This window comes from Phoenix dactylifera, chromosome 13 (assembly GCF_051530095.1).
Source record: "Phoenix dactylifera cultivar Ajwa chromosome 13, Ajwa_hap1_PhDact_Kaust_v1.1, whole genome shotgun sequence".
NCBI lineage: Eukaryota > Viridiplantae > Streptophyta > Magnoliopsida > Arecales > Arecaceae > Phoenix > Phoenix dactylifera.
Window position 1 is genome coordinate 20,829,489 of NC_143202.1, and position 14,357 is coordinate 20,843,845.

The 14,357-nt window shown below is 38.2% G+C and overlaps 1 protein-coding gene and 1 long non-coding RNA gene across 3 annotated transcripts; one reads left to right on the plus strand and one right to left on the minus strand.

The window, feature by feature from the left end:
* Positions 1-1,408: 1,408 nt before the first annotated feature.
* LOC103713733 (Gap junction beta-4 protein) lies at positions 1,409-9,484 on the plus strand. 2 transcript variants are annotated; one of them, XM_008800749.6, is made up of 4 exons: positions 1,409-2,207; positions 4,937-5,177; positions 7,721-7,838; positions 9,044-9,484. In XM_008800749.6, the coding sequence occupies exons 1-4, from the start codon at positions 1,627-1,629 to the stop codon at positions 9,133-9,135; spliced, it is 1,032 nt and encodes a 343-aa protein (XP_008798971.3). In that variant the 5' UTR covers positions 1,409-1,626; the 3' UTR covers positions 9,136-9,484. The 2 variants fall into 2 exon arrangements, with proteins under 2 accessions (XP_008798971.3, XP_038986881.2); XM_039130953.3 differs by having other exon boundaries at positions 1,530-2,207; positions 9,029-9,394.
* A 1,849-nt stretch (positions 9,485-11,333) lies between these two features.
* On the minus strand, positions 11,334-14,158 carry LOC149751466 (uncharacterized). Its single transcript, XR_016398168.1, has 3 exons — positions 13,779-14,158; positions 12,335-12,380; positions 11,334-11,694 (listed from the first exon to the last, which is right to left on the minus strand). It is a non-coding gene; the product is annotated as an uncharacterized LOC149751466 (long non-coding RNA).
* Between the last annotated feature and the right edge of the window lie 199 nt (positions 14,159-14,357).

The window sequence follows — 14,357 nt, forward strand, 5'->3', positions numbered from 1 at the left end:
AAAAAAATTCAAATTTTTTTTAAAGATGGGTTAGATGGTATTTAGATCTTTACTGACACCTACCTTTTTATGCATTACACTAATCTCTGATTGTCCCGTAGAAGTGGTGGGCTCGGTAGCAATCAACATGCATGATCAATAGCATTACTTGACAATTTTACAGCTTAGAAATTGATCGATGCCACAATATATAAAAATCTACATCATTCCCTTATTAACACATACGAGAAACACCTATACTGTGACTTTATACATCTGTTTTGTAACAAAACCTCTTACTTGGCTATCCAACCAACATGGCATATGATTAAGAAGTAAAAGCTCGTCACAATACTTAGTAAAACTCGATGTAGACATGGACATAGGCGGAAAAATTATGGCAACGTTTCGGAGACCACAAGGAAACAACCTAAGAAAAGTCATTTTCTCACACCTTTCCATCCAAATTCCCACCGAGCAGCAGAATTCATCAACTTTGTGCTTAAGATTTTTTTTTTTTTTTTTTTGTCTGTTCCAAGAGTTTTGGGGACGTGTCAGGACTGCGGCTCGTGGGGAGCCATGTAATGTCACAATTAAAAAAAAAAAAAAACTCTTGAAACAAAATCTTTTGTATTGCCGTAATGCTTACGTGTCATCTCCCTATTCCCTCCCTCCGGATACACGCTGCTCTATCACCGCTTCTTCTCCGTCGGAGTAAGAAACCAGCAAACGGTCAAAGTAATTCCGGTCAACGTATTCTCCGAAGATGCCACGTGGCACATCCTAGCGACCCGGGGGATCGCAACTACGTAACGTCCAACGTAGAGGCACCAAACCGCGCGACTCCATCGAAATCTCTCCTTTTGACCCATCCCACCGTTGAAACCCAACTGCACGAATCTCGATGAGAATATCTCCCCTTTGAACCCAATCCCATCCTTTGGAAACCCTACGGGCACAAAGGCCGACTTCCTATTTTGTCGGACAGCTGTAATTTACGAATAGGAAACAGTCAGTTGTGCAAGAATCATTCATCGACACGTTGTCACTTTGATGTGCTGTGAGGCAACTTAATGATTTCGAGTCATATCCTGTTTGAGTTCGAACAGCTGATTTCTGACAATGCTTCAAGTCACACCCACAAGATTCCCTATTCCAGGGTAAGCTATGCTCTATTCTGTTCCAGCGTTAGGAGCAGCTGTGAGTGACAAACAGGAAGCATTTCATGTTGAAATTAGTCGGTGCCACGCGTAGTATGTACTGTTTTCGTGAAGAGTTTCCTCTCTAGATTCAGATAGCTGATCTTGGAATTTCCTTTTTCGCTAACGGTTTCAGTGTGGGAACGCACAACAAAGCGGTCAAAAGTCAAACATTTCCAGCTGTAACCAACCACTCGTGTGATAAAAGAAAAGAAAAATAAAAAAATCCCAACGGATACCCGGTTATTATCCTGTCCCGGCGGCACGATCGCCAATGCCATCCTATAATAATCCGCCACGTGTCCTTCGTCTTCATCCGGTCCGCTATAACGGGGGCTCTCTCTCTCTTTCTCCCTCTCTTTCTCTCTCTATCTCTCTAAGGAAGGGTAGAGAGAAGAAAATTAGAGAAACGGGAAGGGAGAAGAAGCCCTAGAGAGAGGAGGAGGCGATGGGAAAGCTTCTCTGCGACTCGAGCGCCGTCGCCGATACCCTAAAGCCCTCGCCGCCCCTCCTCCAATGGCCGGAGATCCCACCCCCTGCCTCCACGATTCCGCCGGCGGAGGCGGATCCGGCCACCACCGCTGCCGCCGCATGGGGGGCCGTGTCCGGGCTGGAGCAGCAGCAGCGGCGGCACTTGGAGAAGATCCACGCGCGGGGGGTGTTCTGGCGGAATCCCCAGGACGCGTCGGCGCCGGGGACGGTTTTCCGGCTGGAGCACGGCGGTGAGGTTGAGGCGGACGGGAACTGCCTGTTTACCGCGGCAGGGAGGGCGATGGGGACGGCGGCGAAGGGGATGGGACCGCGGGAACTGAGGCAGCGGACGGTGCGGCGGTTCCTAGAGGACCACGGATCGGGGGAAAGGGAAGGGAGGGAGGCGGTAGATGCGGCGATCCGGCACCTCTACTCTCCGGATCTGAAGGCCGGTTGGGGGATCCACGTGGTCCAGGAGGTGAAGCTCCTCGCGAGGAAGGTGGATCGGGAGGGCCTGGAAGCCGCCATCCAAGAGCTCGTAGATTTGGGGCTCCACAGGTAGCAATCTTGATCTTGAGACGTTATTATCTCACTTTTTCTTTTCTAATTTTAAATTTAAATTTCATTTCTTGCATCCATTTTTTTCCATTATTTTTCCTTGCCTTTAGATCTATCTGTAGTTGTTTGTTTTTATTTCAATTTTTTTGGAACTACATGATATATTCATGGGTTCAGATGATGCTATGGTTCTTTTATAGTAATATATTTTTCTTTTAAAATTTAAAATGCTCGCTCTAATCTCGGATCTAGACAGTATGAACGTGTAGGACTTGGGCAGTTCTTCAAAACTGATTTGATACTAATTTGACATAAGATCTTTAGCTAAAAAAAATGAAATTAATTGTAACCCTGAACCGCTTTAACAGAAGGGGTGCGTCGAATTTTTAACCTTTAGCTACTTCAGGAAGTCCACATTTGTATAAGCAAAGATTTTTATCAAATTTTATGCACCCTACTTTTAATATATTTCAGGATTGTGGTTTACACTTATACCGAGAGAGAGAGAGAGAGAGAGAGAGAGAGAGAGAGAGAGAGAGAGTTGCAAGAAACTGATATTTAAAATTATTGTGGCATGCTGCCTGGATGTACTTTATAGTGACTACAAATGTTTCTTTCATTGGGGGTGCCAATTGATTGAGTTGGTAACATTCGAGTCATTGGTTTGATCCCCTTCTCAATCTGATTTTCAGCCAGGATCCCACTTGTTTTTCAGGAAAAAAAAATCATTGAAGTGGGTTATGTAACAAAAGCATGCAGGGACCACATAACAAGGAGATTTGGTGCGTGTCATGTAGAGTGTGGGTGGATTTCTTATATAAAAACATGTAGGCATGTAATGCTGAAGCTGTTTCAATGGCAAAGCATACATGAATTATCTAGCCTTTTTGCAGCTTGTGCTCAGCATGTAACTATGAATGATGATTAGTGGTTCCTTTTGTAAATCAAAATTAAGGAGTTTTGTAGGTTAGTACTAGTTGAAGCTAATGTTTTAGCATTAGAGTTGGAGAATAAATTACTCAAGATGCGGTGTGGAGGATTTGTTTTAATAAATGCTCTCCCTTTTGTAGTAAAAAATAATTTACAGAAGATGATGCCTTAGATTTGGACAAGATAATCAAAGTATAAACTGTAGGTCAAATCTAATTTTGTAAGGGTTGGTTGTTAATAGTAATTTTGTATAAGTTGAATAATTCCGTTATAATGACCACTAACAATTCTGCAACCTCTTTTGCATTAGTCACATATAAAACATTATATAAATATTAATCATTAAATATATAGCATGCCCACCATAATTATGGAATGCAATAGCTATATTTGTTATCAAAATTTTAAATCCTGTGAGACGGGGGTGTCCCTATTTCTCTATTGGACGGGATGCCCCACTATTATGGCCTTTCTTGTAGGTACTCTCCATCTGTATTTCTTTCTTCCCTTATTTGTTTTTTTTTCTTCTTCCTTTCCTTTCTCTATCTTCTACCTTGGTTTCGTTTCTTTTTCCCTTTTTCTTTTCATCTTCTCTCTTCCCTTTTTTTTCTTCTTTCTTTCTTTTTTTTTCTTCTTTCTTTCTTTTTTTTCCATTCTTCCATTTCTTTCTTCTTTTTCTTTGCCCCTCCTTCATTTCCGTAGTGCGCATATCTTCGGAAGGTGCCCCTTCTTTCGTTTTTCTTTTTCTTTCCTTCTATTTTTTTTTCCTTTTCTTTTCCCTTCCTTCCTTTCTTTCTTTCCTTTTCTTCTTCTTTCCATTCTTTCTTTATTCCTCTTTTTTCTTGCATGGATGGGTTTGAGAGCCCCCGTCCTACCTATATTTACCAAATTGGTTGCTATTAATTAATTAATGTTTGAAAGTTGTAATAGTAATTTTTTGAATTTATGTATGATAATATTCATCGAAGACTTAGTATTTATGACATTGTTATCCTGTTAGTATAAGTTATTCCATGTTACTATAACTGTAACATATAGTGATATTTTATTCAACCAAATTTTATTTTTTTACCCATTATAATAGTCCTGAATGGATCATAATAGATTTGGTGCATGACTTGGTTGTGTGAATAACTGCATCTTGGTTGCATGCTGTATATTGGGCATGATTACAACAAAGTATGGAAATTTCAAAACATGGTTGCTAAGCATATAGTTGCTGGTATAATCATCTAAAAACAAGGGCTAAAAAATGGGCCAATTGATTGCATGAACTGCAGTTTTGGACTCTTTTGACTTTCTTAAAGCACAGACATGCATGCACGCACTCTCCTTTCTTTCGCATATTATCTTTCCCTTGATTCTTTTTGCATGATCTGAAGTGAATTTGTCCATAGTACTAAGGTGTAGACATCATAAATTGGCAAAATATGGACAGAGACCATAGTACGATAATCCACGCTCAAAGAATGGGCGAATCAGCAGGGTAATCGGTTTACATTGTTACCTTCATATGAATAATTGAGAGATCAAAGCAGTTACTGAAAACTAGAAAATTATTATGACTTGTAACATACCATGCCCTTTTAATTTCCATTCTATAGTGTGCCATTTTATAAAATTATGGTTCTTGATTGGCTTCATATCCAGTGTTCTTCTCCCCCATTAACACATTCTTCTATGATACAGTGGCCTAAAAGAAAGCTTCGGTTGAATCTTTCTTCAAATTTTCAAGCAGTTATGTTGCAGTGTAATTATCAACAACAGGTTATCATTATTATATCCAACATTGGTTGCAGGGAAGTTGCAGCAGAATCTATTTATAAGGAGAGATGCATTGCTGTGAATGATGGGCCTAGTTGGGCAAAGTATATGTCCATCTCTGGCTCTCAAGAAGATGAACACGACATAATCACTTTGCAGTATACAGAAGAGGGCTTGTTAAGCGTAGATGAGAACTGGGATGGCCATGCTGCAGCTTTTGGGGATGACATTGCAATTGAGAGCTTGGCAACAGAGTTCAAGCAAGAAGTTTATGTGGTGAGTGTATGATAATAATATTCTTCTCATCTTGCATTCTTTTTGTTTTTTAAATGAAAGTCCGTGCACCTGGGATATATTCATGTGCATGTGTGTGTTGTGCTTTTGTACTTGTGTTGGTTTTTATGAGATGGAAAAGTTTTTATTCCATGTTGTTTGATATTTGTTAGATATTGCATTGTTTTGCTGACTCTGGTGTTACTGATATATGTATCTCTGTAAAGTATGCCTAGCTCTAATTAATAGTGTTGCACATGTACAAGAAAGGGTAAATGAGAGACCAGTCATGTACCTTTCTTCATTTTGATCTCCAAGCGTTTTCCTTGGCATCAAAAAGCAGGTGGAACAGAAATTTAAATGACAAGTCTATAGATTTTATTTTCCAAATAAAATGATAAAAAAAATCAATTAAAAAGATATGTCATAAAAGATGAACATGAGGATTGGAAAGCTTATTTGTTTCAACAGTAACATGGAATGGCTGTTGTTTTAAGTTATTCTATACTGGATTCACTTCCACTGTCCATATTGAATGCAGGAATCTTTGTCAAATTCCATTAGTCTCATCTCTTGCTTTTTTCTCATGTATTTACTGTGAACTCCCTATCTTCCAGATCTTGTATTCAGTCATTATAGAAAGTGATCATATATATAATGTTGCATCTGGTATTAGAGTGAAGTAGTGTTGGTGAGAAGAGGGAACACCTTTCTTGTTTAGCAAGATCATCATAAGGTGTTGCTTGTTAGCAAGTCATTAAGGTGTTTCTTGTTTAGCAATGAATAATGTTGATCAGGAGAAACTTGAGTTGAAGGTGATGATCTTGATTAAGTGTTCTTGTTGAGGAAAATCTAGAAGTTTGGAAAAGTATACAAAGTGTTTCTTCCTTTTGCTACCATTTTTGTCATTGTATGAGCTTTTATGACCACGGTTGTAACTAGAAGCAAACCATTGAAATGAAGGAGGTAAAAAAGTGATAAGCTGGACATTTGATTTTAAAGAAATAGTGAAGATTTGTGGTCATAAAATTAATTAAGAAGATCAAAAAAAATATGGTGAAACGAAGAGAAGTCTACTGAACTTGAAGGACAGAAAAGTCTGATGTTAAATTTTGCAAGGTCCTTAGAAAGAGAGTGCAAAGCTTAAGGAGCCTGCATAAAATGCCAAGTTGGTTGACCATGAAATCCAGGTACCTATTACGACTTCTTATGAATCCTTGTTTATAATGCGTATTCGTGAATTTGTAATGTTAATAATGCAGTCCTTATGGTGAGAGTAATGCAATGTAGAATGCTTAACAATATGACAACAACTTGTAGCTGTCAAGTTTCAGATGACTATTACATCACTGATGGCATTAAGTTTGCTTGGTCATATTACTGGTCAAATGGACACAGTCGTGAAGCATTGATTACGATGAAATTGGGTAAAATGCAAAGCACTTTGATCGTAATTGTCATGTAAAATGCAAATAAATCCATCCCTACCATCTTAAATCATATATACTTCATGTAAAATATTGCATGTTTGGTGAATAATGCAAGTTGAGTTTTAGATCTTTATTTAATAGACTAGAAGCCTGCTCATAGGTAGGAGTGTACTTACAGAGTTGGTGTATGATGGTGCAATGTATGTGTGAATAGTTCTAGTTTTTCAAGCATCTTGGGCATTTATTGTCTAAAATTTCCAAGTCATGCTCAAAAGAATGGATACACAATAATTTTGAGGCAAAATATGTGGCTTGTTAGATTATTGACATTTTTGGTGACAATTAAATGAAAGATTTAGCAAATAGTCTGGAGTAGACATGCAGTTCATAGTTCATCGTAGATTTTAGGTGTTTTAAATGTATGTGCAAAAAGGATAATGCACCTAGATTGATGCCTTATAATTAGCCTTACGTTACTGGTATGAAGGTCAAAAGGTCAGAGGCTATGGGGCCTAATGATAAAAGATAGCCATCAACAAAGTGGCTATTTGATTGGAGTTGCATGTCTAAGAAAACCAATTAAGACACTCGGGAAGGATGCTTGATGGCTTGTTCAATTTGACATCTCATTGTGAGGCGGTTCAATGTAGGCTTGTTTCTCATTGGTTCCAATGAAGATTGACAAAGTACAGTGAAGAGGGCATCATATTATACACGTCTCAGATTCATTGTAATTGGCATGGTTTTTGTGTGTGTGTGTGTGTGTGTTTATTTTTTTTAAACTTTGTCATGGATTAGACTGACCATCTTCCTCTGAAAAGGCATTTAAGGATAACAACGGTGCCGAGTAAAAGAGTGTTAAAGTGAACAATTTTGATAGTATTGTTTAAAAGGAAATATACAGCTGGACAGATATGTTACAGTGAACAATGTGATTTCCAACTATCGTGTTAAAATGTCTAGAAAATTGGGTGTCTTTCCATTTTTGGCAAACAATTTGAATCTTATTGTTTAAAGAGAGACACGCTGGCTCAAAAAATGTTAAAATGAACAATATTTCTTTGCTACATGTGGGTATATCTTCTGTAAATTTCATTTACTTTTTTATGTTATCAGGTTCAAGCACATGGTTCAGATGCAATGGTTGATGAAGACAATTGTGTCTTCTTTCTCCCACACCAACCTAGGGGTCAGATTTGTGGACCTCCAATTTTTCTGTTTATGAAAGGCACAGGTATGTAGCCATTTCTTGCCATTTTAGTGCAACTAATTTTGCAGGTGATCATTATCATTGTATCATATATTGTTCTTAAAACAATAAAATTAAGCCCTATTGTTGTCAGATTTCCTCATATGAGCTTGATAGATTCTTCTAGCACAAACTTCGGAGTATTTATTTAGAACTTGCCTCTGCTTCTTAATTCTTTTGATGTACTAACTCAGCTTCGAGTCATTCGTCATATAATGCAAGCATAGTTTATCAAGAGTGAGTGTAGCAAAATTAGAGTTATATTTTGATCTCTAAAATTTCTCTGCTTTGACATGACATCTACATCCAAATTTATTTATAAAAGCTCTTACAACTACCAAACAAGGGATTTTGGTTACTTAACTATATTTGGTCACACTTTGCATGCGCCTAGGTGCTTCTGCCTCCAAAATGTTTGAGTTTTGGCTTAGCTTTTCTTGCATCAGACCCATGCCTGCACCTCTGAACATAAATTATCTGCACATTAGTCAAGTTTCTTCGAGTCTCGCTAGCACAAATATAGTAGTTTGTAGTATCATTAGCCTTAAGCCTTCTAGGTAACGGCAAGTGCTTCTATTGCTTATTGATATGTGCAGACAATTTTTCTGGCTACCTTGTGCACAGGCTTTGCACACTTCCCTTTCGTTCACTTTATAGACTGGACAACTAAATTTACATATACATGTTTTGTTGCTTGTTTATAGTTCATAATAGATTGCATCACATCTGAATATCGTTTGCTAAGCCATTGTGTACTTGAAATTGGGCAAGTTCTTTATTTATTCTTTTTGTTTTGTAAAAGGGAATGGGTAATGTTTATCTATTAAACATAGATAAAACTATCAAGGTTTACGCCAGTCAAATAAATGGTGAAAAATATGCTATATAATACTATACCCCCCCCCCCCCTCCTCCTTCTTGGATACCATACTGGAAACTATCAAGGTTTACACCGGTCTCATAAATTAAAAATAAAAATGAGTGGTGCCCCCCTCTTCTTCTCCTCTCCTCTTTTCTTTCATGGATACCATCCTGGAAAAGTTGTGAAGATATTTAGTATAAAGCAAGTATCTACCATGCAGATCTCCTTCTCCTAGTTATATTATATATGTCTGGTTATCTGATTCCTTGTCAAAAGTCAGAAATTATAGTTTTGCTGTTTATGTTTTGATCAGTTTTGAAATTTACAGGCTGGTGTGGTGCCGGAGCTGACCATTATGAACCTTTGGTAGCTAGTCCTATTCCTCTTATTTCCAAGGAGAAGGCTGCTGTTATACTCTGAGGATACTGATTATGCAGTGACGAGAGATGGATCAAGATTTTTTTTATGTTGGAAATTGCCAACCAATTAGGATTGAATGAGAATTCTTATTGCATACCTATTTTTTGACGTGATCCACTTTGGATCCACACTGACTCTAACCTGCAGGGCCTTTACCTGCTTTTGAGAGACCTCTTAGTGCCTGTGTAACAGTATTTCTAGCTTCGGTTGGCGAGAGAGCTTTTTCGAGTTATTAGATGGTTAATTTTTTCCTGCTGTACTAGGTTTTCTGAGTGTTTCAGATCAGTCCATCGGAGCTGTTTCTCTTTTTAAGAAAATTTCGTCTCTATTAATTGATAGAATTGGTTAATTTTTTTGTTGTCAAATACTTATATTTCTTTACAATTTTGTTAGAAGTTTTGGCCATCGTGAGTGTAGGCTAATGATAAACTTTGATGCAAAAAGTTGTCATGAACAAGTACACATGGCTCTGTGGGCATGGGTTTCTCAAACAGCCTTGCGTTTTCTAGGTATGTTTTATGCCTCATCCGTTACTGTGGATGTTGATTCATCTGAAGTTAGGAGGGTCTCTGCATGAAATTGAAGGTTTGTAAACTGCTGTGGCTGCTCGCCCATGGACTTATAACTGATGGCATTGTTTGAAAATTTAACTGCCAAAATGTCTAAGCTCTATTTTTCATTCAGATTTTGCCTCGCCTGATTGAGTATGATGATAGGGGTTTACCTTCTTTGGAGTCTCTGACCTCCCTGCTTATCAAAAGAAAAAAAAAAAGAAAAAGACTGGGATATAGGTTGGTCCAGAGTCTATGATTACAGATTGTTTATTTGTTGTTGTAATATCTGTAATATTGAGAAACGTTTTAGCGTTTAGCTTGCCACTGGTGATTGATGCCACTGAAGAGGTACAAATTTGATGTGGTTTTCATTTCATGAACTCTTATGCTGTTTGGTAGGTTGATGGTAACAGTCGGGCCTCGCCTACTACTCGGCCATCACCGATTTTTGCATCTATGATTTAGCCAATAACCAATTTTTGCATTGGATTTGTCTGGTGATTTTTTTCTTTTTAATAGTTTGCATCGTTCTGATTTACAAACTCAGACCACCACGAACTAATTTTAATCCAGTTTCTAAAGCCTTGTACGCATGGTGAGAAGAACCCTAATTATTTGCACCATTACAATTCTCGAATGTTTCTGTAATGCTTAGGTATCCGTTGTGGCCAACTAATAGTTTTCTTGGCCATGGCCGATGGCCTACTAGTAGTTCCCTTAGGCTGGTCATGCCGCAAGGGTCAGATACGATAAACCTTAAATATGTGTGTGTGTGTATATATATATATATTTGTATATCATAAGAGTGCTTCACATCAATGTAGATATATAGACTGAATAGTTTAAGCTCCATTTGATAGAGTTATTGATAATACAGCTTTCAAAATTAGAGTTTTTTAAAGTATAGTTTTTCTAAAAAATTATTTGTTGTTTGGTAACTATATTTCTAAAGTGTTGTGGAAGGTAAACAATCTGAGAAAATACTTTTAGTATGATGAAATTACTATAAAAAATATTGTATAATATTATACAACAGAGCATAATAAGATATAATATATATTAATAAATAAATATATAATATAATATGAGATTACTACAATATATTATAATATTATTATAATATAGTAATATAATATTATATACTATAGCATAATAATATAATATAATTTGATATTATATAATATAATATATAATGTATTATGATATAATGTAATATAATATTATATTTATAGTAGAATATAATAATAAAGGTGTAAAATATTATAATTATTATCATTATATATTAATATTTTTTTAATATAATATTTTTAGGAACTAATTTTTGTGTTTCTTGTTTTTTATTAGGATTTCTGCTGATTTTTGTAATACAAAGGAATATTTTCTATAATTATGATATTTTTTTATTGGTATTTTGGTCCAAAAAAAAAGAAAAATTATAAACCAAAACAACTTTCTGACATATACTAAAAGTGTTTTTTCGAAAAAACTCTATTTTGGAGCTTTTCTCAAGAAGCTGTTTTAGCTTTTCCACAAAGCTAAAACACCTTTCTGATTTTTTTTACCAAACATCTTTATTCTATCCAAAAACTTTTGGAGGGTCAGAAAGTGCTTTCCGGCTCACCAAAAGCTCTTCCAAATAGGACCTCAATGTAAGGTCCGAAAAAATAGTTTCTCTTTTTTATGTACCAACAATATTAATTCTTTGCCATCTCTACCCACAAGGAAAGCAAAAGTTGTCGTGCCTCAAGCTCGAAGCACGTCAGACGCTGCACGCATGTACGGCGAATCATACAGGCATGCAAGGCTGCAGATCATATCAAAGCAATGATAAATTTCTGATTTTTTTAAATCAATAATATACTCAAAGCAATCTTTCAAAGTTTCAAAATAATATATGACAAGATAAATCAATTATTATAACTAGTCTATTTAAAATGCCAATAACTGAAAGAAATCTTTAGAAATCTAGTGCACTTTCCAATCCCGTGCGATCATGCATCTGGATCTGAAAAAAGATAAAATATAATAATGAGCTATACTAGCCTAGTAAGCAACATAATATCCTAGAGTGGGGTCAAAGCATTACAGATGATTAATCAAAATAAAAAATAATGATTGGAAATTAAATCACAAATAAGTATATTTTTTTTGAAATTTATTAAGTATTTTTATAAAAACTCTGATACTAAAGTCTCAACATAAATTGGTTAAAGCCACGTAACGCAGTGGCATGGGTTGCATAAAGTGCCAAATCGACTATTATTAACTACTAGTGGCAACAGTGTCCAAATCTACTATTATTAATCACCGGTGGTAACGGTGTCATAATCTACTATTCTTATCATTGGTGGCACGGTGTTGAAACTAGTTTTTCACATATACAAGTTGATAGGGCCAACGAATAATCTCCATTAGTGAAGCCAGAACAGATCATAGCCATGCTGAGAATATATACATATAAAAATAGATTTTATAAGTTGCCCAGTCATATTTTACAGATTTTATAGTATATAACAAAATTTTAAAATAATATTTAGCATATTTGACCATTTTACTAAGTACAAAACATATTTCAAAATTAATCCACTAATAATTACTTTGCCAAACACTTTGGAAAATATACTTTGAAGTATTAAGTTGCTTACCTCGTTTTGCTTTAAATCGTACTTCAGAAAAACGGGTCAGATGCACCTGTTTAATATTATTAAAATATTATTAATTTTAATATTATTCCAAAAGTCAAAATTAAACACTACTATCTCATGCCCCCAGATCAGGTTGGTCGGGTAACGGTGCCTGACTACTCAGGTTAGTCCGAGCCAAGAGTATTTAATGGGTCAAATAAAGATCAAAATTAGTTAAATCTAGCTGGGGCTGAAGTCATGGCTGGTCTACTTCCCAGGGATCGAGGCAGTTCAGGATCTCTAAACTGGGTCAACTTGGATTTGAACAACAGGAAGAAAATAGCTTACACTAGGATCCTCGAGCATGTCTAGAGAGAGAAAAAGGAGAGGAGAGATAATCTTAGCTTGGATTTGGATTTGGTTTGATCTCGGTCTTGGGCTTGGTCTGAGTGATTCGGATTGACATTTAGAAAAAAGGTCTAGATCTGGTCAGAATGTGGGCTTGCTTAGAGGGAGAAAGAGATACACAATCTAAGTCTAATTGAGCTTTTGGGCTTGATCCACTTAGTTAGGTTCAATCAGGCTTGGCCTACTTAGTCTGGTTTGACCAAAATCAGAAAAGAGATATTTGGCCTAGGTAAACCTGGAATAATCAATGTATCTAGTCCATAATGAACGGACTCGGCCCACAATGGATGAATAGGGCCCGGAAGAAATATGACCCATAATGAATGAACAGGGCCAAAAGGAATACGACCCATAATAGATGAGCAGGGCTCAAAATTAATATGACCCACAATGAACACTGCCCCAATAGGGTGAACAGGGCCCAAAAGGTATAGGACCCATAATAGACACGACTCATAATAGACACGGCCCAATAGAATGAACAAGGCCCGAAGTCATCCCACGATGGACATGGCCCAACAAGGCCCAAATTTGGCCCACCAAAGGGCATGACCCAACAAGGACCAAGATGACTGAATTGGGCCCACACAATGGGTATGGCCCAACAGGGCCTAAAATGGCTGAACTGGTCCCAAATTTGGCCCGCAATGGGCATGGCTCAATAGGGCCTAAAATCACTAAGTTGGACCCAAATTGAATAGGGCCCAATTGAATGTTCACGGCCCAAAACTGATCACTGTGGGTGTGGGTATGCTTCATCCCGTTGAACAAGGAGGAAGAAGAGATAAAGGGAAGAGAGGGAAGGAGAAGCTGGCGGGGTGGCCGTGTCCTGGTGGCTGGGGGCCATTGTCCGAAGAGAGGGAAGGAAAAGCTGGCGGGGTGGCCGAGGGCTGTTGTCTGGTCGATGGCCCTACCGACCGCATTGGCGGCCGGTAGCCGTTGTGACGACCGGCAAGAGGGAAGAGATCGACAGTAGTCCCGGTTTGGAGCCGGAATAGAGAAAGAAATTGGCCTCTATCTAACCAAAAGTAAAAGAACAGAGGGAAGGGAAGCTTACCGGTGAGTGGTGGAGAGGAGGGTTCTTGGTCGAGGGTGGCTCGGTCTGGCGGTCAAGCGGCGGCGGTGGCGGCACTTCCGGCAACGAGGAGAAATCAAAAAAAATAGGGCACTCGGATGACATAGAGGGAGAAGTGGGAGCTTTGGGCCGCGGCGCTCTGCTGGGGTGGCACGCCGGCCACTGGAGAAGAAGGAGAAGGGGGGGAGGAGAGGCTCGAAGATGATGGCTTGGTGGCAGAAAAAAGGTGGATTTATAACGGTTTCTGAATGGGATAGTGGCTTGTTCGCCGCTACGATTCCTGCGGCGGTTAAGCATGACTGGCGGCCATTCCTAGCGGCTATGGGGCTGCCGCGGTACGGCCGTGGGGCTACTGCGGAGTGGCCACGACACCTCCACCCCATCTAGCCTGAGGAAGGAGCAAGGGACCGCGATCACAATTTCCTGTTCCGTTTCTCTTTTGGGCCACCGACTTCAGCCCATTCTGGGCCTATTGTCACAAAAGTGGTCTCCAAAAAAAGCAATGGGACCGCAGAGGGTCAAGCATGGTGGCCTCTGATGGACTAAACAGGCTAGAGCAAA

Coding starts and splice junctions, on each gene's coding strand:
- LOC103713733 (XM_039130953.3), top strand. CDS start 1,627: ATGGGAAAGCTTCTCTGCGACTCGAGCGCCGTCGCCGATACCCTAAAG. Junction 5,178..7,720: donor TCAAGCAAGAAGTTTATGTG/GTGAGTGTATGA, acceptor TTATGTTATCAG/GTTCAAGCACATGGTTCAGA. Junction 7,839..9,028: donor TCTGTTTATGAAAGGCACAG/GTATGTAGCCAT, acceptor TGTTTTGATCAG/TTTTGAAATTTACAGGCTGG.